The following is a 22,910-nucleotide window of genomic DNA, read 5'->3' as shown; positions in this document are numbered from 1 at the left end:
TATCGGAGCAATCAAAGCACTTTACCTTTGCAGTCAGTTCCTTAGCTTAATTAAGCTATAGTAATTGAAAAGCATATATTCAGTCACTATCTGCACAGCTTAATAAATTACTGGGAAATGCAGGTCACCCTTGATTTCAGTATTCCAGTCAGATATGATGCTAGGAAGCAATAATTGCGCAGAGAGCAGCGTGAGGCAACGCGCGGCGCCGAGCGCTGACACAGATGCTGGCGGGTCAGTGCTGTGGCAGACTTTAGCAATGTCCATCTTCTTTGCTCTGCACGTAGAGGTAATAAATTCCTTACAACATGTTAAGAGTCTACAACACTTATAATCTCAAGCTGTAATCTCCAAGGTTGGTACACATAGTGAACCCACGTCACGCTGATATTTTTTTACTTTTAATCTCCGAGAACTCTAATCTGTTTTTTCGGTTCGAAAAACACTTTATCTAGGTTGGGCAGAGACGTTTTTAGGGTGGTCGGTGGGTCCTTTACCGCTTCAATCAATGGCCAGGTCTGTAAGTACAAGATTATGGACTATGCAGAACTATATTGACAAATTATAATCTATCGATTAGGTGATCCCAAGCCAAGGTTTGGTGTGTTGGTATCAAAATTCCAATGATGATAGCTCCAACGAGAGCCTACAACTACTTATTTCTACCTCGTTGTATAGCCCCTCTGTTTTCCAATATACAGCATGACCGCAATGAGAAATCGCTTCCCATGTCAACCACGTACTATTCAAATACAGGTTATTCAATTTAAAAGCAGTAATTCAAAATTCACAGCGAAATCAATTGCGAAAGTTTGAGTTGCACCGAGAATGGGTAATAGAGAAGGAAGCGCCGAAAACTGACGGAATCATCCGTGTCAGTGGAAAATGGAATGTTATGTAACGTGACGTCATGCGAGTTTACTGGGCCATGCATGGAGTATCTACTTTTAATGATAAATAAATAAATAAATAAGCCTTCATTTGTACTACTTACATACTTTTCATAGGACTTAATATACTTTACATTATTGTTACACCTTCACGTAGTAGTCGCCCCCTCGGCGTAGGCCTCCCCCATCGACTTCCACAGCTTCCTATCTCTTGCTTTCGTCATCCAGTCTGGTCCAGCTAACTTCAAGAAAATATCTTTCCATCTCCTCATTGGTCGACCCTTACCTCTCGTATTATTTCGTGGTATCCATTCCGTTATAATTTTTGCCCATCTATTATTTGCCATCCTACAAATGTACTTTTAATAATAGCTACCAATAATAAGTGGGTCTGATGGTATAATACCGCATTTTACGTTCACGGCAGAAAGTAGCTACGGCATTCGTCAAATCCTTGATTCAGGAAAAGTTTATTTTCTTAAATCCATTTTTATTCTAGCTACTGTTCACATCAAACAAGATGTTTAATACAGTGCAGTCCAGATACACCTGCAAGCAAAATGTTGCGTCGTTCAACTAGGATGATAGGATGGACGTCGTTCAGATAGGATGTACATTAGCTGATTGAGCACAAGTAGTTCGGACGAGCCACTGTAATTTCTCAGCAGGTAAATGATCGTTATACAGTCTGGAGTTTGGATACAAAATACCTAGTAGTTGCCTAAACTAACGCACAATCCTAGGTAGAAGCAAAAAAAGCTACTCCTATAAAAAAATCACAGGTAAGGTGCTTTGTTGTTGGATATCAGGGCGGTATTATTGTAAAAAAATAGCTCCTCAGGCAAGGCACTGCGCAAAATTCCTGCGAGGACGAAACCCTGGGCGGTTGCCCGGTTCACGAACTACAACCCCTTCACTGATACGTTCCATACTCTACCAGGGTAAATGAACCATTGTAATAAGCATCGTGGGAAGTAATCCTCAGTCCATGTTTATCCTCCCGCATAACAAATAGAGCTGACATTACGTATGTATGTATGCGCGTAATCTAGAGCATCACCTTGAACGGTGCATTATCCGATGCCGTCGCCTGCATAGAATGACGAGCCGGATAGTGTCTGATGAAACTGTTTATCCATAAGCACAACAGTTAGTAAAACGATATTATACCTTATGTTACAGAGTCCTATGTACAAATATAAAACCATACGGCAGTGGCGAAAGGTCCATATAATCCAATTACTGCCGGCTTCCCTTTCTTAATTTATGTAAAATCTAATTACCATTAGAAGGTTTGACAGACTGCATTCATGCATACATACATACTTATTTATATGTTGTGTTGAGTTTCCTTACAGAAAATTTCAGCTTTCGCCACTGCCATATGCGCTCGTTCTAGAATCATCCATTGATTAAATTTATCGATTGGCTAAGTTACGGTAAGTGTAGCAAAAATAGGTCCTCGGGCAAGGCAATGCGCCAAGGTTCTGTGAGGACGATAATCCTGTCTAGAGAATGGTAAGTATATCAGTCCTAAACTTAATGCTCGTTGGCCAAAGAGGCAACATTATCTTTCCACAGTAGCCGGAACTAGCCAACCTGCCCAGCAAATCAACCTTATTGAAGAAGGTCATTGGAGACAAAACTGCGAAAATATCGTCGGCTAAGAGTGCTGAGCTGCTAACTCCATAATAGATAATTAGTAACAGGATAAAAAAACTGAATTATTATTTTATTTCTTACAAAATCTAAAAAATGAAGCTCCCGTTGGTACATATTTCTTTAAGCTTTATATATTTGCACAAAACAACTATTAACTATCAAATCATTTAGAATTATTACAGAAAAATGGAGTTAGCCATTTTTCGTTTTAGAAAATTAGATTTATATTGCTATTAAATTGGAGTTAGCATTTTATCACATTAAATAAATAATCTTAATATTTTGAGTATAATGCGTTTATAAAAAAAATATTAAACACACGCATATTATTATTAGTACCTATTCAATAATTATGATTAGTAATGAAATAAAACTTTCATAATAGTAAAAAATTGGATGGGAACGTCTCCTTTATCACCTGCAAGTCGTTATAAGTATTCGACGATACATATCGCACATCGACATTTGGATACACAAAACACTAAGAATCCCGTGTTTATTACGTGCTGTTAAAATATTTAGGTGTTGTCTTTTGATTAGGGAAAATAAAATAAAAAGAAAATGTTTTTAACACGATTACATAATTTGGTGAGTAATTCGTCATGTAGCGTACATATTAAACACTATTCATTATATAATTGCTAAAATAACATTTAAATGAAAACTTTTAATCATCAAAATTCTCATTATCATCATCAGCCTATATGATATACATAGGCCTCCCCAAATATGCGCCATTTTACCCTGTCTTCGGGCTGTCGCATCCAGTTCTTGTCACCGACCTTTTGTAGATCGTCACTCCACCTTGCTTGAAGGCGTCCTACAAATATGTTTGCCGAGTCGTGGTCTCCACTCAAGAACTCGTTTACCCCATCAGTTATCGGTTCTTCGACAGATATGCCCTGCCCACTGCTACTTTAGTTTGCTAAACCTGTCTGCTATGTCGGTGACATTGGTTCTCTGACGGATGACTTCGTTATGAAGTTTATCTTTCAGAGAAACTCCGAGCATAGCACGTTCCATAGCTCGCTAAGCGACCCTGGACTGGTGGACCAGCCACTTTGAGCATTCACGTTTCAGCGCCGTAGGTTATGACAGGTAGGACGCATTGGGTGAAAACCTTCATTTTCAGACATTGTGGTAGAAACAACGAGAAAACCCGACATAGTTTACCAAATGCGGCCCAGCCCAGCTGGAATCTCCTTTTAACCTCCTTCTCAAAACTGTTTGTTCCTAATTGCAGAATCTGCCCATGGTAAGATTATTCGGAAACAACTTTGAGAAGGTGGCCATTGACAATGATAAAACAGTCCTTGATCATAACTTTTGTCTTATCAAGATTCATTGTTAGACTTATTCGCTGTGAGGCTGATGCTAGGCTGAACACAGCATCTGTTGCAGCTCTTCCAGTGTTTCTGCCATTATTACTATGTCGTCTGCGAATTGCAAGTGCGAGATGTAATCACCATTTATGTTAATGGCCATACCTGTTCAGTCCAGAGTTATGAACAAATCCTACAGTACGCTTTTGAACAGTTTTGGGGATATGCCATCCCCCTGTCTCGCGAATTAAATATCTTTGCTCTCGAAGAGTTCAATATCACTGTCACTATCGGCCATATTATTTACTAGTTTATCAGTGTTATCGTCTACGTCGTTTTAAATTCTTAGATATTTATTTTCGTATTTGATTGCATGATCGCAAACCTATTTCCATTCTTCAGCCCCGATAATATTTACTTTTCAATGAATATTGTTTTTACTGTAATCTAATTCATATCCTCGTTTCTAGCGGCTACATAGCCTTTCAGTCGAGACCACATATTTTAATTTGGATTAAAACCCGGTTGATAAGGTGGCAGTCACAACATAGTGTGCCCGTGTTCAGCAAGTAACTTGTCCACTGAAAATTCTGTTAACCTCTGTGTTTCAGTACCGAATTCGTTTAATAAATTTTTCAAAGTTCTCCTTAAATTTCCAGTGGCATTTGCCACTCGTTCTTGTTGCTTTTTAATATAATTAATTTTAATATATTTAATATAATTATTTACATTTTCATCCTTATATTTTTAATCTGTCGGCTTAGGTTACAAAATATGTATAAACATTATAGAAAATTTCGAGTGACTGATTGCGTAAAGGATTCCCTCGTTTTTTATGGATGTCATCGTACTTTTGAAAGTTGGGGTCTTTTATTTTGATTAAAATAAGAGAACTAACACTGGCTACAGAAATACTTTCCCAAAGATTTCACCAATCAATCAATGTGCAATGTTTATCGCTGGATATAGCGATATAAAATACCCAAAATTTGCTGATTTATTTGTAAATTTAATATTTATATATTTACATCGAAGTATGACTCGGCTACCCTTTACTGTATTACTTGGCCACGCAAATTTTCTCTCTTAACCGTGGATACCAACTATATATAACTCATGATATAAATAAGTATTACCTGTTTTTTTGAGTTAAAACATGTACAAAAGTGTTATTAAAGCATAGAAGGGTATTGAATTGCAAAAAATAATTATGTCTAACTCCTTTAACATAACTTATTTCTAAGAAATAAAACGGGCTAACTCCCAAGCCTAGCAAGAGGATGCCAAATTTTAAGCTTTTATGTATTAACACAATTCAAAAGACAAAATAAACATAGAAAAATAAAAAAACAAGAATCACCATTGTTCAATAATATCACACACGAAGTAAAATTGTAGTTCTTCTTCATATAGGAGTTATGATGCCATGCCGCGGGAATTTGAGCTGCACATTTGCCCACAAAATGGCGCCAAATGAGGGAGTTAGCAAGTTTTACGCGGGTTAATTTCACATCCAAGGAGTTGTCAGATATTATTGAGGCTCAAAAAGTGACATTGTCGTGTGTTAGAGGCACTTGGTATGTTTTACGATTCTGTAGAGTTTTGCTCGCTCTATCTGATGGTATCAAAACCTCATTTTCGGTAAAAATGGAGTTAGCAGCTTAGCACTCTTAGCCGACGATGCAGTCTTACTCAAGTATACAAATTTCTCAAAGCTCAATGCTTTGTTAAAACACATTTACTGGATCAGCTATAAGTCAAAATCCGCCATCTTGCCTATTAATAAGGTTTAAACTAGGAAACCGGTGATGTTTTTGACAGCTATTTAAACAATTCTTAACCATCTCTTAACGCTAAAACAAGTTTATAAGTAAGACTGCATATCTCTACCAAAACTATAGTCAATGAATAAAACGCAACAATAAATGCAACGTGTATTAGAATTCCGTCACATTTCCTCAATCACTTTCGCTTGTGTAGTCATTGATGGGCGGCGCGTGTAGTCACGTACTCGTTGTGACGTCACACGCATCCACCTGCCTCGGCATGTCTCGAGCTTGTATCGAATCAACTGCCTTCTGAAATGTACCAATGCATTCAATATGAAAATGGCTCGAAATAAAAAGAAATATATTAAATTAAACTTTTTTAATGATACCTACCAAGCGACATTACCATATAGAGAGTAAATGCCACTTCACATACTTTTTTAGTCTATATCCAGCACGACTAAACACATTTTGAGGACAGACCTTATAAATAATTATTGATCCTTAAAGAAGCATTAACAAAAAAAAAAAAAATCTATTTGGGGTTGATAAAACAATGTCACCACTATTGAGAATTATAGTCTTGAGTCCACAGTAAGATAACATTATGAAGTGTTGTGGATATTGGGAACTAATTACAAGATATGTGTTGTGACACTGTGGTCTCACTATACTGACTATAAACCGTTACCATAACAAAATATGATCACTCACTTATAAATCTAAAATGAAACAAAAGCCAACTCACATGTGCGAATAGAAAAGTAACACAAAACCCACTCACATTTATATGTTTAGATCTTTATTATCATTCCATTATCTCGCCTTGTCAGTTAGCTGAATTGATTATTAATAACTAATTAGCTAACAAAATTCAACATCATTTTATTAACCGTGAACCATGTCCAAAAGTATGGCATTATGATTAAAAGGTATGCTATACTTACTTGAAAACTTTAATACCTATGTAGTAATTTTTTTGTCTTGACAGGTTGAGTGCATAATTCTGTTGACCATTGATATTATATTTTTAGTTCGCAGCTCAATAGCCTTAGCTACACTTAAAATCAGCTAATATGTAGTCACTTTACTGATATAAGCGACGATAGCCTAGTTGGGAGTGGAACAGACTGACAAGATGAATGACCGCAGGTTCAAATCCCAAGGGCACACACTTCTGATTTTTCTAAAATCATGTGTGTATTCTTTGTGAATTTATCGTTCGCTTTAACGGTGAAGAAAAACATCGTGAGGAAACTTGCACATCTGAGAAGTTCTCTATAGGAATTTCGAAGGTGTGTGAAGTCTACCAATCCGCATTAGGTCAGCGTGGTGGACTAAGGCCTAATCCCTCTCAGTAGTAGAGGAGGCCGGTGCCCAGTAGTGGGCAAGTATATAATACAGGGCTGATATTATTATTATTATTACTGATATCAGAGTATGAAACATAACTTCTAGGTTTAGTGTCCAAACTATCAACCATTAAAAACCGTCAAACCCGTACTCCTGTTGTAAAAGGTGACACGAGTAATGCAGTAGGTGGGTAGGTAGGTACCTGTCCATGTTGGTTGCGCATGTGTTTGTTGAGCGACTGCTGGTGCGCGTACCGCCGCGAGCACAGCGCGCACCACACGCCGCCCCCCGCGCCCCCCGCGCCCGCACTCACCGCGCGCGCCGCCCGAGCGGAACGGGCGCGCGCCGCCGAGCCGCCGCCGCGCGCGCACGCGTGCGCCGACAGCTTGTTCGTTCTGAAGCGCTTGCCGCAGAATGGACACATGTAGGGCTTCTCACCTGCACACAAACAACCTGCTTTTGAAGACGAATATTTTATGTCCTGTAGCTGATACAGCTCATCTATCATGCTATGGCTAATTATATTATTATCAACATTGTTCGAAAAAACGAATATTATTTGCTCTACATTATAATTGGTTTTTATATTATGAGGGCAAATAAATTGAATGATAAATCCAATTGTACAAATGAATAGCCATTTTGTCTGTAAAAACCTGACTAAGTATTCGTTAATATGAAATGATAACTTGTAAGAAAAAAAACGAAACTTTGGGGAAAACGCTTACACCAATCTCATTGTGTCTAAACAAGCTTTATAACAAGATTTAATTTAAAAATTGTTACACAACTGACACTTTTGATGTATCGTTATTAACAATAAAGTGAATGTCATATTGTACCTGTGTGTATCCTGAGGTGATCTATTAATATGCCCTTACTGGTGAAGCCTTTACCACACTCGTTGCACTCATACGGTCTCTCACCTGTAAGCATAATACAGTAAAACATTTATTAAACTGCCACCTATGTTCTGATCCTGGTCATTGGACCAATGGCCAAATATTTTGCTGACTAAATCTCTTCTGTTATATAATACACATCATAAAGTTACCTTTATGAGCTCTAATATGCGTCTTAAGATTATTGTTGGTGGTGAATGTCTTGTGGCAGCCGGCGAAAGGACATGGGCGGCGCACAAGTGGTGCACAGTGTCGCTCGGCAAACCACCGCGTCACCTGTGCCGCGCCGCAAGACCGGCACGACCATGCACCATCGCCCTTGTGATTCTTACTGGAAACAATCATACACTATCATCAAAAATTCTGATAATCAGACAGAATAAATTCATGAACATTTATATTTTTGTGTGAAAGGCTAATTCACATAAGCATAACTTTTTTTGCAATATTAAATTACATATTTGGAATTAGCACATTTTTCTGTGTTTTTTAAAACTAGTTGAAATTTTTCTTAAAAAAACATCTATGTAAGCCTTTCAAACCTCCATTATAATTTAAATAGAAACATTTTTTGATCCAAAATGCAAAATAAATACATGATATATCTCAGAATTCTTGGTCAATTAATATTTCCAAGTCCTCCCTATGTTTCTGTTTGAGTAATATTGTTGCAGGATAAAGCTCAGTGTCATAAAATGTGTGCCACTGCTGATCCTATCTCAAAGAAGTTGCAGTGGTGAGTGTGAGGGTAGGAAAGTCTCTATAAAAAAGTCTCATGTCATCAGTCACATCATGAACTGTACACCAAACAACCTATTTAAAACTGTTGCAAGTAAATTAATTTTACTACTAACATAATACCTTATATGTCTACATACATATTACAAATTGTTTTTTCATCTTCTTTTATTTTGGCTTTTATAGGATAATGTGCTTGACCTGGTAAGTACAGTGTGGTCCCAATATAGTATCAATCAATAAGACAAGTAGCATTCCACATTTGTATGTTTTTTTTTATTGCTTTGAATGATGAGACAAGCTTGCCATTCACCTGATGGTAAGCAATATGACTGCCCAAAAATAGTAGAAATACTGTCTAATACCTTGAATTACAAATTATTGTTTGGTATCCCACTATGCTCACCATCCTGAGATATGGATTGTTAAGTGTTATTATGTCCAGTAGGTACACTGGCTACAATGTCAATTGAAACACAACAGTGACTTCACACTGCTGCTAGGCAGCAGAAATAGACATTGCGGTGATACCTACCCGGGCGGACTCTCACATACAAGACCTACTACCAGGTCCTGTCTTACTACATCGAAAATAGTCATTATGTTAATTTAGCCTCAGTACAAAAATGTTTCTGCACACTTCTATCAGCAAAGTAAAGTCACAAATAAATTATGAGTGCTAATTCACCTACAACAAAACTTACATGTGCCGGTTTAAATTAAATATCCTATTGAAAACCTTCCCGCAATAATGACACGTATGTACCGTAGAGCCAGACTTGTGCCGGCAGCGACGCTTCGAACCACAATCACTGCACTTCACTTTCCTCTCTGGAGGCACTTGCGCAGTCCTCACCTCCACACTCTCATCAACACTGATATGCTCCTGAGACAGATCCACTGCAGGATTATCATAGTCTTGTATCAGATTTTCACACTTAATTTGCTCACTTGCGTTTATTCCATTACTGAATATCGCTGCAAGAATCTGGTTGGACAATTTGCATTTTTCTAGAAAATTCACCGTCGTTTCCAACTCAGTGAGACACTCGGAGCAGATGGAAGAAGGACCGGCGTCATTCATAGCTATTTTCAAGTGTGTACTGTTTACGAGCTTTTCATAGGGAGAAGAATCTTTAAGTTTTCTGTATAGAGAAAATACAGTCTCCTGCGTTCTGAAACAGATTCTACACGTTTTTGCACTGTCGGCTTCCATCTTTTAAGTTTTATTTATGTGATAAACGATATAAAATTAATCTTTGGTGTAATTTTTGCGATGCTTTATTTACAAAACAAATAACAATATCTTAGTATCTGACACACAGTTATAATCATGGAATATGTTATACAAAATTATTAACGTAAGAGTGAGAAGGGTGAATAATATTTTAACGATGTGTGATATAGATAGCATAGAAATCATGCTAATAATATCAATTTTTTATTCGTATTCGAAACACGCGGAAGCTGGCAATCTAATGGATTATGACAATGACAGAGCAAATCAGCGTTTTGTTCTTGTATGTATTATAAACGTCAATTTATATTTGTATGCTCAGTAACTTTATTAAACTTTAAATAATTATCGTAAAATTAACGATATCTATGTCTATTTTATTGAACATGGATTCTATAACTGTAATAATAAACGTAATTTATTTTACCCAATTTCATTCCTATACTTAGTTGCCAATAGTTGGAAAAATTATTCATATTTCTAAATAGGGGCATACGGAATGGAAAAAACATTTTGATTATAATCGATGTAAGAGCATACGGTTGTAAGATAAACAGTTGCAATACAATTAAAGGTAGGCTAAGAACGTGATGAATGTACAAAGTTAAGATGTTGGCCAAGCATTGGCAGTACAGACGATATTACACTAACTCTGCTCTATTAGTCAACACCGGGCTATAGTATTGCGCAAGGGGTTAAGTCCAATAACACTATGGCAAGTGATCAGTGCCGCCCGCAACGCTCAGTGAGAGCTGAAGAAAGTGATCGTCGTTATTTGGTAACCGTGCGACGTGGGCACCATAATGATGGGCTATGGAAGCCAGGCGTGAACTAGAGGTTGGTGATTAATGACAATTAAATTATGAAATAAAGTTTTGTCTATGTACGCAATATGAAGTATCTACTAGTATCTACGTATCGTAGTGCACGGATCAGAATAATACCCTAGTATTAAATATTTAAACGGTGTAAGCCATAAGTGATAAATTATTGTCAATAAAATATTAAAATATGCTAGGTAACTTTGTCAAAATAAAATATTCATTCAGTATCTGATATCTGAATATTATAGCACGCTGTGAAACGAGAGAATTATGCGAATAAAAAAACATCTCACACTAGAGTCGGTGGTCGGGTATAGAAAGTAAAAGTGCTCACCTGAGTCCGTCCCTGTGTTCGATGGTACAATTTTCTCTCGATTACGTTTGATCGATTAGTATGCGAGTCCATGCTCTTGTTACAGGAATGACGGCAGCCTGCTACGTGCCCGCATAAGACAAACCATTCGTTACAATAATGAACTCTACAACCTTAAAATAAGTCAGCATTTGGAACGCTACAATTTCGGAAGAAGCATTTAGATGTTCGTTTAGGAACAGTCGAAAGCATTATCGCGTAAGGACGAAGTTCGCAGCCGGAGCGTCCGGCTACCCCGAGTGAAACGTGGACACCAGCTACATACTAATGCGATGCGTTTTAAGTTATAAGTATGGGTGGCGGCCGGTGATGGTACTCGGTCTCAGTGTAGTAGTGGCGCCGACCGGCCGACCGCTCGACATGAAGCTTACCTGCGTAAGTAGGAGTTGCCAGTGCAGTGTCGTGTGATGTGATCTCGTGTTAACATGGTGCGTGGATTTCAGATCGCGTTGGTGTTGTGCGCGTGCGCGTGGTTGGCGGCGGGCGATGTCGCCCACGTCAAGGCGGCCAAGGCGAAGCTGATCGGCAGGATTGCGGCCAAAGTGAAGCACCACAAGCGCGGCATCCTGTCCGCGGTGCCGCCCTACAAGCTCGGACACGACATCCCAGTCGTGACGCACTCCGTCGTGAAGCCGTTGGTCGTCTCGTACCCTCCCACTGCTGCTGTGACAGCGGTGAAGGTCCCTCTTACTCATCCTCTTATCTCGCGATACCCGGTACCAGTAGGACATAAAGTGCCCGTGCCTCATCCTCACTACGGGCTAAAGTTCCCTCATCATTCAAAGACAGTGCTTTTGCCTAAACCTGACCATCATTTTCACCATCACCATCATCACGTGGAACCAAAGCCGGTGTTCCCTATCGTGCCCGCGGAGCCACTCCCTGCAACTCCTCTAGTCCCGGTGCCTCAGCCGACCGCTACGATAGCGCATCCTGTGCCAGTGCCGCCTCCCACGCCGGTGATCCACCCTGCCCCAGTATTACCTGCGCCAGTACTCCCCGCCCCAGCTGTGCCAGTGCCCGTAGCCGCACCAGTTAATCATGTACATTTGAAGCCTGTTTTGCCTGGACCACCTGTGCCTCTACCGGCAGCCCCAGTTGTGTCTCCAGTGTACCCGATTGCTCAACAGATCCCGTACATCTTACGCCCTGGTGGCGCTGTACAAACTTCAGTGTTCGCTCAATATCCTCGCTATGCCTTTAATTACCAGGCCCCCTTCCTACCTTTCGCAGCTGCCGGAGGAGTGGGTCCGGTGCTCTTCGATCGTCCTCAGGTCCCGCCTTACCATCTCGTGCCTCAAGGTGGCGCGCATAATGGAGTCGTATTTGAGCATCCTCAGCCCGCAGCACCTGTGCCTGTCGAGCCTAATCTATTACACCCCACACAGGTGATCCCACAGCCTGCCGTTCATTTGCAACCAGGTCAAGCGGAGGTGCATCTACACCAACCTCAACCCGATTTGCATTTCCACCCTGGACAACCAGAAGTTCATTATCATCCAGGACAACCTGAAGTACATCTACAGCCCGGCCAACCTGAAGTCCACTTACATCAAGGTCAGCCTGAAATTCATTTACAACCGGGACAGCAAGAAGTTCACTTACACCATGGACAACCTGAAGTACACTTTCAACCAGGCCAACCAGAATTGCATCTTCAACCTGTGCAACCCGGATTCCACTTGCATCCTGGACAACCTGGTGTATTGCAATCCGGACAACCTGAATTACATTTACAACCTGGACAACCTGAGTTCCATCTACAGCCGGGTCAAGCAGGTGTTCACTACCACCAAGCACAGCCGGATTACCACCTTCAACCCGGGCAACAAGACGTGCACTATCACTCCGGACAACCTGAGCTACATCTCCAGCCCGGACAATACGACATTCACGGTCAACAAGGAAACACTGACGTCCACGTGCAACCCGGTCAAACCGATATCAACTATCATTCCGGACAACCTGACGTGCATTTACAACCACAACCCGGCTTCAACTTGCAACCCGGTCAGCCCGATCTGAGTGTGCAACCTCTGCAACCAAATGTGCCCCAATTTCAAGGACAGCCTGGCTTTCAAATACAACCATCACAGCCTGGAGTACACCAATCCTCCGTGCCTCTAGATCATGATGGTTGGAACCCAGTGCAGCCGCAAGCTCATGACTTTTCTCAAGGCCAGCACCCAGAGGCACAATACCCTCAAGACGGTCACCATCAGTTCACACAGGAGCAGGGGACGCAGGTGTTCGAGCAGCACGCCGGGGACGAGCAGTATGACTACCAGCACCAGCTGCAGCACCACATCCAGACGCAGATAGAACAGGGGCAGTACGATCAAAACTACAACAACCACCAACTCGGCCAGGAGTACGGCACGCCGCAGCCGGCCCAGGAGTACGGGCAGCCCGCCCAGGACTTCAACTTCGCGCAGCAGCCGAGCAACGAGTACGGCGTGCCGCAGGCGGAAGGGCGCAGCTCGGAAGGCGAGGGCGAGCAGCAGCGGTTCCATAACCACATTCCCCTGGGCCTGCAGCCGCCGCTCGACCGCCCCCTCGACCATTTCCGATAATCCCTGTGTGAGTGTTACCTCATCGTGTGATAGTGTATTGACTGGCGAGTGTCGAGTATCACGGACAGCGAGTTTTTGTGAAATATGTGACAATGATATTGTTCATTGTTCGATCGAGTGCATTCACGTTCATGTATTGCCTAATACCGTCTACTGGTAACTTATTAACATAGCTTTAATTCAATTTATTTATTTTGTAAATAAATTATATTTTTTAAATAAATCGTTTTTTTTTTACACCTGAAACTATTAAAAATAGAAAGGATTCAGAATTTTTTACACTATTACAGCTTAATCTGTCAAATTATATCTAAACAAATTTAAAAAGAATTTGTAGGAGGACATTTTCCCTCAATGTTTCGGATCTAACTTTAGTAAGACGTGTGGAGCTGTGAGCAAAACTAATCCCTCACATATCGTATAGGTAAAGCTAATTAGCCCAGAAGCGACGCGGCACAAAACACCCGGATACGTAACAATATTCGTGTGTATGGTAATGATGTCAGGGCTGGGGTTTGGGCCATGTGAGTGGTGTAGACAACGTCAGATATGTCAGCCGCGTGTCCGGCACAGATGTGGGCCGCAGGTGGGACGCGTGGCGACTGGCGTGGCGGCCGCTCTAATACCATTACACATTATAATTTGTTTTTCGATATACTAAGACAGGACACAGATAAGATTTTAAGCGATATGGCTAATAATGGTTTTTGATAATGTCTGATCCTCAGGCGAAGGCTTTAGCCTTATATGCGAATAGGATATATAAACATTTCATAATTTACCTAAGGGAGGAATTAGCGTGCTGGGAAAATAATAATTTTATTCAAATTTCTGTACGAGTTATACATCACTCTTTTTTAAAAAAAACACTCTTTACGCTTTGCCCGTTCAAGAATAACTACTTAAAAACTATAAGAAGCCGTCACGATTTCTAATCCTTGAACTTTCATTTATAGCTGGATAATTCACCAAAATAAATAATATCTCGTGATTACTGCCATATGGCTTTAAGCAGATTTCTCTACTTTTAATATAATATAATATTTACTTTAAATAAGCCTTTCAGGTATTTACTAAATGTACATAATTTTATCATTGAGAGACGAATATAAATAGAGGAGGCCTGTGTACAGAAGCCGTAACATAGAACCGTGAAGCGAGTATGAAGTATTACATTCAAACACGTTTCACCCGCAGAATTTCCCGCGCAATAAGGCTTTTCCCTGTCCAAAAGTCTTTAAATCTCTGTAGCAATTCATATTGTCACCTGTAAAAAGTACTGGTAACTAAAGTAAATTTTAAAATTTATACTCTCCCATAGGAGCAAATTACGGGGATAAAAGTAATCCATCTGATAATCAAGGACATGTTCTGCTCTTGTGCCAAATTTCATCCAAATCTGTTTAGTCGTGACTGCATTTAATTCTAACAGACATTCACATTCACATTTATATATTATTAAGATAATAAGTAAAAAAAAATAGTATATTCTTAAGACAGGAATAAGCTGAGTTAAGATTCATAATATCATAAAGAACGATCAAAATAAGTAAATTTGATATTATAAACTTAAAATTATTTAAACTAATTAGTTACAATAACATTGATCTGCCTTACTTACAGTCTACATCAACTACTAAATCGAAATGCCATACTATATTGCAATAAAATTAAGTTATTTAATAGATAGTCAAATCACATCCCGCACTTAACGGACTTAACTAAATACCAAAAATAAATACATTACAAAATATGAGATCCATAGAGATACGCAATTCCGAATACATACATTACAGCGAACCTAATAAATGAACTGCACAGAAATGTCAAAATCTGCGCATGCGCCTGCGCGACCCAGTTTTGGCGCTTATTGCTCGCTCGTAATTATCGTAGGGCTGTTATCACGGGCATAGTGTCTCATTAAACTTACACATTGCTATTATGCATAAAATTTTACATTCATTAACGGCCGTACATTGAAAGCTTATAAATAACAACACAAGGTTCCTGTTAAAACGCTTACTTTACATACTACTTTAAATATTTAGCTTTTTATCATACTACATAGTATTATTCCATATGGTTTGGAACATGAGTGACATTTCTAAGTATAGCTCTGGCCTCACAAACTTATAGTTAAATAATAAAGTATTTAATAGTAGCTTTATCATGATTTCCCGGAAACATTGAGATGATAACTTTCTCAATGCAATAAAATTTCAGTAGTACATACTCACGCCCTTGTCCCAATAGAGGTAGGCAGAGACTATTGAATGGCACCAGCCATGAGTTAAAAGTTTAATTATAATTGACAAAATTATTACATATGTGAAACTTAACATTATCTTGAAAATGGTCATAAGAAAATCACAAATTCGAACATGTTTTATATATTGCAGAAAATTAACACACATCGTGTCTTTATTTCCTCAAGGGCAGGCAGAAGTGCAACCACGGCACCCACTTTTCGCCAAGTGGTTTCTGACCCATGATGTGGTAGAGGGCGAGCTTATCGCCATATCGAACACAAATTCCTAACTCCGAGCTAGTGAACAGAAAAACCTAAATATCACTTTGCCCGACCCGGGATTCGAACCTGAAACCTCAGAACAGTGGTACAACTACGCTACCGATATTAATGTGAAACACGCCAAAGAGATATAACAGAAGTAGCAAGTCGGAATTTATAGCCTGGACCACGATAGGAACATTCATGCAGACAGAGTCTTGAGTAAAACATAACACGTATATAAAGATAACATACGAAATTGTGTGCTTGGGTCGCCGCGAGTAGTAGTGGTCGCTAGGAGTATTAATTTGCGGAAATCAATCGGTGACCGCATGTAGTGGCGAAGTAAACAATACGAGTCACTGACCGGGCTCTGGCGTACGAACCTCCAGCATATTGCGCCTAATAATTATTTACTAGGTCTAGGTATTGAAATAAAAAAAAAATTAAATGGTAAACCTTTAGATTCTGTCAATATAATCTCTACCACCAGTTTGTAAGGCAGTTCTCAACAGAGAAGGACGGCCAAAAAACTCTAGTGTTGGTTGACAAGTTAGGAGACGCAGGTTCGATCCCGTACCGAACTGTCTTTATGAATCGGAAATAATTTAAAAATGGATTTAAGTGTTCGTTCGCTGTTTTTGACCCAAAAATGCTCTCGTTGTTCTAGTAACATTAAACGCGACATTTATGAATAAATTATCGCGATATTATTGATATTTTACAAACGAAAGGTCAGGTAAGGCGTCTCGAGTGACATATTTGCGCAATGTCCGCCACTCAGCGCTCAGCCCTCAATCCCCGCTCTCACCCTTGATACAGCTAATCTGGACCAGCCGATTAACAAGCCGACGGATGCGGATGTCGCCAAGGTACCTTAAACATTCCGTTTCAAACGGTTATTAATACAGGTAATTTTACGTTGCGTTGGATAGTCAATGGCTTCTCTACACTTTAAGGTATGAGCTCGTCTTCATGATTGAATTGAGAGTGAATGTTTAACATATCAATCGCACGATTCGGTCCAAAAATTCAGTTGCTTTTTAAGTTTGGCATAATAAATTTTGGTCTCTAAAGGCAATAAATAACGTTCCGATGAAGTATTCATGTCATAGTTTCGGACTGTCAGCTACTACAATATGCAATATTACCCTATCTGGAGCATCATGCAACAGCGGCTGGAGGAGTGGACACATGAGGTAATGTTATGAGGAGTGGCCACTGGCCAGCGACCACACGAGTACACCACCCGCCATAACGCAAGCCTTTTACGCGGCGGAAACTTGCGCGACACATTCATGCGCTGTGATTAATCACTTGTTACACTATGACTAATGGTTAAGGTTTACACTAGGAAAGTATCTCCAAGGAAATTAAAATAAGATTCGTGCATTTGAATGTTCATTCAATTCTTGCTTTAAGTTCATAAACATAATATGATATGCAACATAGTTTAGTTCATAGATCTAGAATACGATGTTGCGTTGGTAATCAAGGCAAACTAAAATTTGATGTAGCTCTATTTACCTCGGGTCCTCGTGCAATGTGAACTAGCTGCTTTACATGGCGAACAAATACTGCCAAATAGATATGGGCAGTAGACCAAAGATGACTGTAAAAATAGTTATAAGTATAACAATGAGAGTAACTGACCGCCTCACAATTTTTTTTTGTTATAGGGGGGCGAGCATAATATTCACCTGTTGGTAAGTGACCACTGCCGCCTATGAACTTCTGCAATACCAGAGGACATAGAGATGCGTTGCCGGACTTTTAGGTGGGAATAAGCTCTTCTTTTAAAGGTCGCCAGGTCGTATCTGTCCGGAAATACTGCGGCATAATGAAATATACGGTGTTAGTGCTATGCTAAGCTTAGCAGAGTAACTCGCATCTCAGCTTGCACACTAGCTCGCACCGTGTAGTAAGATATTACAGCGCCGTGCGCCGGCTGCTGTAAACAGGAAGCCCGTGTTCAATGCATCTGTTTAATTGTCTTCTGTGATGAAATGTCAACAGCAACGTTTCTGTTATTAATTTTATTAATTTCATAAAGAGATAAATTAGATGAACTAGAGGCAAGTTCATGAATTTGCTTGTAGCGTTTATTATTTCTTTCTTATTGTGGTTGAATGAAGAGACGACTATGCCGCTCGCCTGATGGTAAGCGATACGATCGCCCATAAATCTATATACACATTTGGACTAATAAACAAGTAAGAACCCAACCTACAAAATGTACCGATAAAAACTATCGGAATAAAAACTTGCCCAAACATCGCAACAAAGTTTCAACATACTTTAATGCACTATAGTAATGCAAAATCCTCATCAGTTGCATTTACGAAGCCAAAATAAAATTCCAAGAATACGAAAAGCGAGACAGATCATTAGAGCGTTACGATTAATAAGTACTAACAACTTACTTCACTGTTATATTGTGTATGGCGAGTAGTAACCTACTCCATTAAGACCTTACCGTATTGAACCGATACACACAATTGAACAAATGATTGGTAAAAAGAGTGTTACATTACAATAACATATTGTCATGGCAGCAGATACCGAGTGACAGCCGCGTGCTCCCACGATTTTGTGCGTTTCGGTGCAGCGGCCGCACGAGTCTCCGGTAGGACTATACGGATTGTCCAGGAGCAAGCAGGTATGTGTGCTTCCGTACATACTGATAGAGATAGATAGACGAGAGAATTTAAAACTAATGGCAGGTTTTATAATTTTACTGAAAATCTACGTAAACGTTATAATGTAATTTATCGGAAGACATTGTATTAGCAAGTAGCGGAAATAAAATTTAGGGTCTCAAATAACTGTGTTAGTAGAAGATTGATGTTTCAATTTCCAATTTAAAATTTAAAGGCAATATCCAACTTTTTTAAAAGATACGAAAATATAAACAAAATTATACCAAAGATTCTGTAATCACGGCAATTGCGAGCTGCTAAGTGCACTTGGGTGCCGGCGCTTGCGGCGCGGCAGCGAGCTAGGTCCGGCGCAGGCGCAATATAAGGCGCGCAGGGCCTCGGCAGGACATAGTGCTCGCACAGTCGCTCCCTCGTCACCACCCTACACACCACACAACAAACAACATGAAGGCTGCTGTAAGTATAAGTTTTTTATTTTCCAAAAAATACAAAAAAAAAACTAAGTTAAATGATTTAATGGGTAGGAATTGTAAAAAATATTATTATGAAGTCGACTTTAGATCTTTCTACGTCCTAAGCCCTAGTTTGTTCAAATACTACATTTATAAAGTAATTACCTGGATTGTTTTCTGACATAGGCCTCAATAGTTTTATAGTGACTGAAAACGGACATTGTGCCTAAATACCTATCGGTATAATATGATTTCCTTCAATAACGTCTCATTTCCACTAATAGATCAATTAAGTATCTAACATTATTAAAAATTGCCATTCGATATAATTCGCACGAATAAACCCGAAATATTCGGTAATCTAATAGCGAAAAGGAGTTAGTATATATTTCATTCTCCAATATACGATCGATATTAGTCTTTACAAGCTCTACGTTCCTACCAATGAATTCAAAGCTTGGTTACCTGTAAAACTGTAAATTCCTATATTATCAATCAAGAATTTTACTTATGCTTTGAGTAATTTTTAAAGCTACGTGACATTATTTTGTTAACCGACTTCAAAAAAAAGGAGGAGGTCCTCAATTCGACTTTATTTATGTTTGTTACATCAGAACTTTTGACTGGGTGAATTGATTTTGTTGATTCTTTTCTTATTTTTTGACAAAAAATAGGATCTTGTCTGACGAGAATAGTGGTGGTCGAAGTAGCGCCTCTACATATCATTGTTAGAATATACGTGTAAGCGTTCAGTGTAATAATATCAGTCCTATGTTCAATTATCCAACTACCAGTTTCGAGTTTCCATACTCGACTCTTTCGACAATTCATCAGGATTAGTTCGTTATTCAGGATTATCACAACTTGTATATCAAGTGGTTTTTTATAACATTCTTACGAGGAACTCTTAGGAGGGACTTTTCGCGATGTTTTCCTTTACTGTGGAATCAACAAATAGTACCTTCAATACCTATACACACACACACACTAGTGCGCAGACAAATTGCAGACAACGGGCTGATATTGAATAGAAAAACCCAATGTCACTTTGCCCGACCTGGCGATCGAACCCGCGTCCTCAGCACTGTACCGTAATACAACTACGCCACCGCGGCAGTCATAATACCCAAATAATATTTAAAAATGCAAATTATATGTATACTATTTGTTGAACCCGAATCCCCAGCAACAACTCGATCAACATCCACTCCCATTTAACAGTGTCTACAAAAAAGGCAAATACGAAGATAAAATGAAAAACATTCTTCGGTAAACGGTCCGTTTCGAAAAATCCTTGCGTAATGTTTGATTGCCCTTTCGCCGTTACCGTGGGAGCCCTCGTGACCCGCGTACTGTACCTACTGACGCGTCAGAGGGAAGGGCGAGAGATCCACTGCACTGTGGTATTTGTTGACATTTGCATCAACACGGCGGCGCTCTGATAACCCATATCTGATTGTCATTCGTCGCGTCCACACTCCACAGTGCAGCTGAAGGACATTCATTATGCAACACACTTTGTTTCCGACTGTATAGATGTCGCATATACATAGTGTATTAATAAAAAAACCTGCTATTTTATTGACATAACGCTGAATCAGTGTAGTATTAGCTGGTGTATAATTTAGATCATTTTGTTCAGTATTCTCTAACTTATGACGAAGTATTGTACGTTGAAAGTTGCAGTTTAAATAAACGTCGTATTATACTTCTTTTTGTCTTTAAAATGTTATCACAATACACCCTCCTCTGTCGCATGATTTAAAGTTTAGTGAAATGATTTGGCAATCTATATTTACACCTAATGTCTATTATATTTATATCGAAGTGGTCATAGAAATGTAGTCTATAAAAATCCGCAAACGTTGTCTCTACGCGGAATGATCCATTTACGCGCGCATTGCGTATGATTGCTTCACTATGGCGTCTGCTGTCTACGGCCATTAGAAATGATTTTTATACCTTCAAGTAGTTTGTCACATTTGATGCAATAAGCAGTCATTCAAGTTTAGTTCATAATACAACATGAAATTTAATTATGCTTGTAATTTATTCTGTTTTATCGCGCGAAGTAATATAAATCTACGGAATTATATAGGATTATTTACAAATACCAATATCTTTTTCTACTCATTTCCTAGCTTCGTGGGTACTCTAAATTGTCAATGCTATTTATATAAGCACACTTCGAATCCACGTGACATATTGCAATTTTGGTTTTCAATCTTTCACTTTAATGTAATTATATTTTATTAAGTAAGGAAAAGTAGACGAAACAGACACGAAAAAATATTTAAATACCTGCAATAAATATGGCAAAACGACATTTGTATTTTGAGTATTCATGGGGCTTCCTTACCTCCAAAAGCTCCATCTGCTCTTTTACCAATATTCTGTGTTTACAATACATCTATTTATTATTTTTAAATATTCCTCAGCTCTGCATTTTGTTGCTGGCCGTCGCCGCGCACGCCGTCGAGGAGAAGAAGAACGAGAAGCGCGGCCTTCTCGGGCTCGGATACGGTGCTGCGGTCGCTGCGCCCGCGCCGATCATCTCGCACGGATTCTACGACCACGGCGTGTACGGGCACGGCCTCGCCGCCGCCGCGCCGCTCGTGTCCCACGGCTACTACGGCCACGGGCTCGGCCTGTACGGACACGGCGTCGCCGCCGCCCCGGTGCTGGGACACGGCGTTGCCTACAGCGCGCCGCTCTACGGCTCCCTCGGCTTCGGACATGGCTTCGGACATGGATGGCATTGAGCGACACTTCAAGTAATATTAAGCAGGCAGGTTGTCAGAACTAGCAAACTGTTGTCGACAGTATGCGCAGTTTATTAGATGACTTGATTTAGTGTACGCGTGTATCCGAGTGCCAAATTAATTGTTCAATTACGTCCTCGTTTCATATTTTAATATATTTTTTTCTAAAAAAATGTGTTTATTTGTTTAAAATCCTTATAACAAGTTGCAATCTAGTTATTATTATAATCTCTTATAACACTTCTCAACTCTGAGTATCAAAATACATGAATTAACTAGTCCTTCCAATAAGGCGAAAATTTACGTTGAATTTGTATTTAAAAGCAAATTATATCTAGATTATTTGTAAATTCATCATATTATTCGCTTTAGAATACGAAAGCTTTATATGGAAGTAAGTATGCAAATTCGTTCTGAATACTACCACTATCTATACCATTTACGTAATTTCGCTTACAACTATAACCAAGTTTATACGTTCCATGAATCAAAACTGATTTATTCAACAACATGGTTAATAAGATTGTTTACTTACTGATTGATTTATAGTTTAACTACAAAAACAACTCTCTATTAAAAGTAAAAAGTTATTAAGTACCTACGTATCTAATTAACGTATCATTAATTTTTGTTCTGTCTCAATTTATTTGTAAAAATATCCGCTATTATAAAACATATTTTTTGAAAATTAAGGCGAATTACTTATAACGATTCAAAAGATAGAGGCCCTATAAAAGTAAGACCCACTGATACGCACGGAGCGTACGCTTCGTACTAGCGTATTAATAGGTCTAAATACGACAGTTAGCAAATATTATAGAACCTTAGGGGTCAGAACCATTCGCCCTATTTACAATTAACAAACGATATTGAACTAACGAACG

General features: G+C 39.3%; 3 protein-coding genes across 3 annotated transcripts; 2 read left to right on the top strand and 1 right to left on the bottom strand.

Moving 5' to 3' along the window:
* Positions 1-5,795: 5,795 nt before the first annotated feature.
* On the bottom strand, positions 5,796-9,966 carry LOC115449584 (zinc finger protein 211). Its single transcript, XM_037437630.1, has 5 exons — positions 9,341-9,966; positions 8,051-8,229; positions 7,839-7,922; positions 7,199-7,434; positions 5,796-5,952 (listed from the first exon to the last, which is right to left on the bottom strand). The coding sequence occupies exons 1-5, from the start codon at positions 9,850-9,852 to the stop codon at positions 5,878-5,880; spliced, it is 1,086 nt and encodes a 361-aa protein (XP_037293527.1). The 5' UTR covers positions 9,853-9,966; the 3' UTR covers positions 5,796-5,877.
* Positions 9,967-11,371: 1,405 nt separating this feature from the next.
* Positions 11,372-13,866, top strand: LOC115449607 (glutenin, high molecular weight subunit PW212). Its single transcript, XM_030177470.2, has 2 exons — positions 11,372-11,445; positions 11,514-13,866. The coding sequence occupies exons 1-2, from the start codon at positions 11,380-11,382 to the stop codon at positions 13,641-13,643; spliced, it is 2,196 nt and encodes a 731-aa protein (XP_030033330.2). The 5' UTR covers positions 11,372-11,379; the 3' UTR covers positions 13,644-13,866.
* Positions 13,867-19,170: 5,304 nt separating this feature from the next.
* On the top strand, positions 19,171-22,199 carry LOC115449608 (cuticle protein 64-like). Its single transcript, XM_030177471.2, has 2 exons — positions 19,171-19,268; positions 21,703-22,199. Exons 1-2 carry the CDS (start codon positions 19,257-19,259, stop codon positions 22,024-22,026), a joined length of 336 nt encoding a protein of 111 aa, XP_030033331.1. The 5' UTR covers positions 19,171-19,256; the 3' UTR covers positions 22,027-22,199.
* The last annotated feature ends 711 nt before the right edge of the window (positions 22,200-22,910 follow it).

Source organism: Manduca sexta, chromosome 11, assembly GCF_014839805.1.
Source record: "Manduca sexta isolate Smith_Timp_Sample1 chromosome 11, JHU_Msex_v1.0, whole genome shotgun sequence".
Lineage (NCBI taxonomy): Eukaryota > Metazoa > Arthropoda > Insecta > Lepidoptera > Sphingidae > Manduca > Manduca sexta.
Note: the sequence above shows the minus strand (reverse complement) of the source record. Positions and strands in the feature narration are given on the sequence as shown.

Bases quoted from the DNA above. Each gene is read 5' to 3' on its own strand.
- LOC115449584 (XM_037437630.1), bottom strand. From the start codon at position 9,852: ATGGAAGCCGACAGTGCAAAAACGTGTAGAATCTGTTTCAGAACGCAG. The intron at 8,230-9,340 runs GTAAGTTTTGTT...GATTGTTTCCAG, and splicing joins TTTAATTTAAACCGGCACAT to TAAGAATCACAAGGGCGATG. The intron at 7,435-7,838 runs GTACAATATGAC...GTTTGTGTGCAG, and splicing joins TCACCTCAGGATACACACAG to GTGAGAAGCCCTACATGTGT.
- LOC115449607 (XM_030177470.2), top strand. From the start codon at position 11,380: ATGGTACTCGGTCTCAGTGTAGTAGTGGCGCCGACCGGCCGACCGCTC. The intron at 11,446-11,513 runs GTAAGTAGGAGT...CGTGGATTTCAG, and splicing joins TCGACATGAAGCTTACCTGC to ATCGCGTTGGTGTTGTGCGC.